General features: G+C 42.1%; 1 protein-coding gene across 1 annotated transcript in view; it reads left to right on the top strand.

Moving 5' to 3' along the window:
• The window catches only part of LOC121380828 (glycoprotein-N-acetylgalactosamine 3-beta-galactosyltransferase 1-like), a 5640-nt gene extending 2178 nt beyond the window's left edge, over nt 1–3462 (top strand). Inside the window, exons 2-3 of the mRNA XM_041509815.1 lie at nt 1–8; nt 2194–3462. The exon at nt 1–8 is cut by the window's left edge and continues 663 nt beyond it. Coding sequence (XP_041365749.1) covers nt 1–8; nt 2194–2319 — 134 coding nt within the window. The 3' untranslated portion in view covers nt 2320–3462. The remainder of the gene's footprint in view (nt 9–2193) is intronic.
• Nucleotides 3463–3908: the final 446 nt, after the last annotated feature.

The raw sequence follows: 3908 nt of genomic DNA, 5'->3' as shown, positions 1-3908 counted from the left end.
CTATCTTGGTAAAGAATTCGTTCTTTCGAAACTACTACACATCTGAAATACACTTGCAAAAAACCCAGAAATAATATAAAAGTAAAGACTAACAAGGCTCCTACTCAAACACACCCACACCCACACACCACCCACCCACCCACCCACCCCAGACCTACAAAATACAAAAAGTGCCCATTTTAATTTAAATGTCCCCTTTTTGCCTAATTGAAAGGAAATGGTTTATTTGACGACGCACTCCACACATTTTATTTACGGTTATATGAAAAAAAAAAAAAAAATTATTTAACGACGCACTCAACACATTTTATTTACGGTTATATGGCGTCAGACATATGGCTAAGGACCACACAGATTTTAAGAGGAAACCCGCTGTCACCACTTATTGGGCTACTCTTTCCGATTAGCAGCAAGGGATCTTTTATTTGCGCTTCCCACAGTCAGGATAGCACAAACCATGGCCTTTGTTGAACCAGTTATGGATCACTGGTCGGTGTAAGTGGTTTACACCTACCATTGGGCCTTGCGGAGCACTCACTCAGGGTTTGGAGTCGGTATCTGGATTACAAATCCCATGCCTCGACTGGGATCCGAACCCAGTACCTACCAGCCTGTTGACTGATGGCCTAACCACCGACGCCACCGAGGCCGGTCAGTTATATGGCGTCGGATATATGGTTAAGGACCACACGGATATTGAGGGAGGAAACCCGCTGTCGCCACTTCAGGGGCTACTCGTTTCGATTAGCAGCAAGGGATCTTTTATATGCACCATCCCATAGACAGGATAACACACACCAAGGCCTTTGATGTAACAGTCGTGGTGGACTGGCTGGAGCGAGAAATAGCCCAATGGGCCCACTGACGGGGATCGATCCCAAACCGACCGCCCAACAAGCGAGCGCTTTACCACTGGGCTACATCTGGCCTCCTGCCTAACTGGAGAAGACCTCTTACTGCATGTGTTGTAATTAATTCAATTTACGCTGTCGTTCCGTTTTTGTTTAGATTGCGTACCATCCTATCTAAGCCAACGCTTCTAAACACTGGCGCGTGAAACATGACGTTGAAGTTCATTTGAAGCAAAATATATGTCATGCAATATGTTGGTTAAAGGGACATTCCTGAGTATTCTGCATTGTAAGATGTTTTCGACTAATAAAATATTTCTACGATTAAACTTACATATTAAATATATTTTCTTCTTTAGAATATCAGAGTCTGTATATTCAATGTGTTTCTGGTCGTCTTAATATTTGTAAGAAGCCCAAACTGGATTTCGTCTTCAAATAATTTCGTACGTACGAAAAACTATATTTTAGGAAATAAAACGAAATGTAACCCAGTACAAATATTAGAACGATCAGAAACACGTTTAATATACAGCCACTAATATTTTATGCAGGAAAATATATTTGATTTTTAATTACAATCGTTAAAAAGTCTCTGTTAGTCGATAACATCTTAACAATTGCAGCAAACTCAGGAATGTCCCTTTAATAGTGACAGTGCACAAGTGAATAACATTAAAAGGTATCTGATCTTCATTCAACAGTGTACATCCCTTCTCGTCAAATCGGGGGGGGGGGGGGGGGGCGGGGAGGTAGCCCAGTGGTTAAACGCTCGCGTAGCGAGCGGTCGGTTTGTGTCGATCCTCGTTGGTGGGCCCACTGGGCCATTTCACGGGTATATCAAAGGCCGTGGTATCTGCTATTCTGTCTATGGGATGGTGCATATAAAAGCTCCCTTGCTACAAATCGGTGGGCCCATTGGGCTATTTTTCGTTCCAGCCAGTGCTCCACAACTGGTGTAACAAAAACCGTGGTATGTACTATCATATCTGTGGGATGGTGCATATAAAATATCCCTTGCTGCTAATCGAAAAGAGTTGCCCATGAAGTAGCGACAACGGGTTTCCTCTCTCAATATCTGTGTGGTAAGTAACCATATATTCGACGCCATATAAGCGTAAATAAAATGTGTTGAGTGCGTCGTTAAATAAACCATTTCCTTCCTTTTGCCCTGTGTGTTCTTGTATGTCCCAATGCGTATAGGTGCTCGGAGCTCAGTTTTGCCATCGCTGTGTGGTGCGTGGCAGAATGTAGATGATGCTGGTATTTTATACGGTCTCTAGTTTTCCACAGTTAACGACATTACCAACAGTGTGTATTTAATGCATGTTGTATTTTCCAGGGCGTCTCATCCATAAGCCCCTCGGCCATCAGCTTGGGTCCCTATGGTCTGAACAACTTAATGGCGCTGGAATACTACTTCTACCACGTCAGACGATACGGAGTTGTTCCAAGAGGAATCGCCTGACAGGACGTGTGAAAGCGAAAGACGTGAGCCATGGACCATTAAGCAGTCCTCAGTTGTGTCGCGAAGAGATGACTTGGTAACGACGCCTCAGGTTGTTGCTTTATCAGCGACCGTTACCTATGGGAGTGTCCGAGGACCTAACTATGATTGTGAAATACAACGTACGGGTTCCGTAAAATCACCAAAATCAGAACATCGGAATTGTGTTAATAGTACAAGCGTACCCAGTGGTATGTTAAAGAAAGCACATAACATGATCAGAATGTGCAGTCACCATATCAGAATATCTGTGTATTCCATGCGGTCAGAGCATCGGTGTATTGCGTGAAGTCGTCGCATCAGAATATAAGAGTATTCCGTCATGTCACAGAATCGTCACATAGGGATATCGGAGTATTTTGTGAGATCATAACACTGAAACATCGATGATATTCCGTGAAATGATCACACTAGAACATCGATGATATTCCGTGAAATCATCACACTAGAACATCGATGATATTCCGTGAAATCATCATACTCGATCATCGATGTTATTCCGTGAAATCATCACACTCGATCATCGATGATATTCCGTGAAATCATCACAGAACATCGATGATATTCCGTCAAATCATCACACTAGAACATCGATGATATTCCGTCAAATCATCACACTAGAACATCGATGATATTCCGTGAAATCATCACACTAGAACATCGATGATATTCCATGAAATCATCATCCTCGATCGATGTTATTCCGTGAAATCATCACACTAGAAAATCGATGATATTTCGTGAAATCATCACACTAGAACATCGATGATATTCCGTGAAATCATCACATCAGAATCTATGAGTATTCCGTGAAATCACGATATCAGAAGTTGAACATCGGTGTTCTGCTAAGTGTGGCGTGTCCAATACTATTTTGAAACGAGGATCTAAGTGAGAAACAATCCGGCTTATCGAATCTGGACCAGTGTGATGGAAGGAGGAGACGATATTGTGGTAAAGCGGCGACTTCTTAAAGTCGCACACCCTAATTTCAGCCCGCAAAAATTAATTATAATTCTGATTAATCTACAAACCTGTAACACACTTTATAAAATGGAGTAAAACAGATTTTATATCGATAAATACCATGGGAATCCCCGTCACTCAATTACTTGAAATAATTTTGAAAGTTAGTATTCTGATGTCACCGGTAGATGTCGCTCGAAGCACAGAAATGCCAATGTCACGACAAATTTCTCAGAGTGCACACAGACTTGGGGTGCGTTCCTTTCACCTCTCCTGGGCATGTTCCAACTGTTCTGTCCTCTCCAGATATCGTAAGACTTATTGGTTTTAAGGGTTTGTAACGTTTTGTATTGAGATACTTACTTGTCTGAACTTTATTGTTAATGGAAATGTGCACGAACTGTGAAGAAAAACCTCACAAATGAACGACAAGCAAACGACAACAAATCGATGTTGATTGCGCGAACCGTGCACGAGAAAACAAACCGAATCAAAATAACGGTCATGTGGTATACCAACATCTGTGACGTTGAAACGGGAAGATCCCCTCTAAAAATAGATTGGACCTCGTCTGCTCAATGGTT

The sequence above is a fragment of the Gigantopelta aegis genome, chromosome 9 (genome assembly GCF_016097555.1).
Source record: "Gigantopelta aegis isolate Gae_Host chromosome 9, Gae_host_genome, whole genome shotgun sequence".
Taxonomy (NCBI): Eukaryota; Metazoa; Mollusca; class Gastropoda; order Neomphalida; family Peltospiridae; genus Gigantopelta; species Gigantopelta aegis.
The sequence above is the reverse complement of the archived record's forward strand: the minus strand, read 5'-3'. Positions and strand labels throughout refer to the sequence as shown.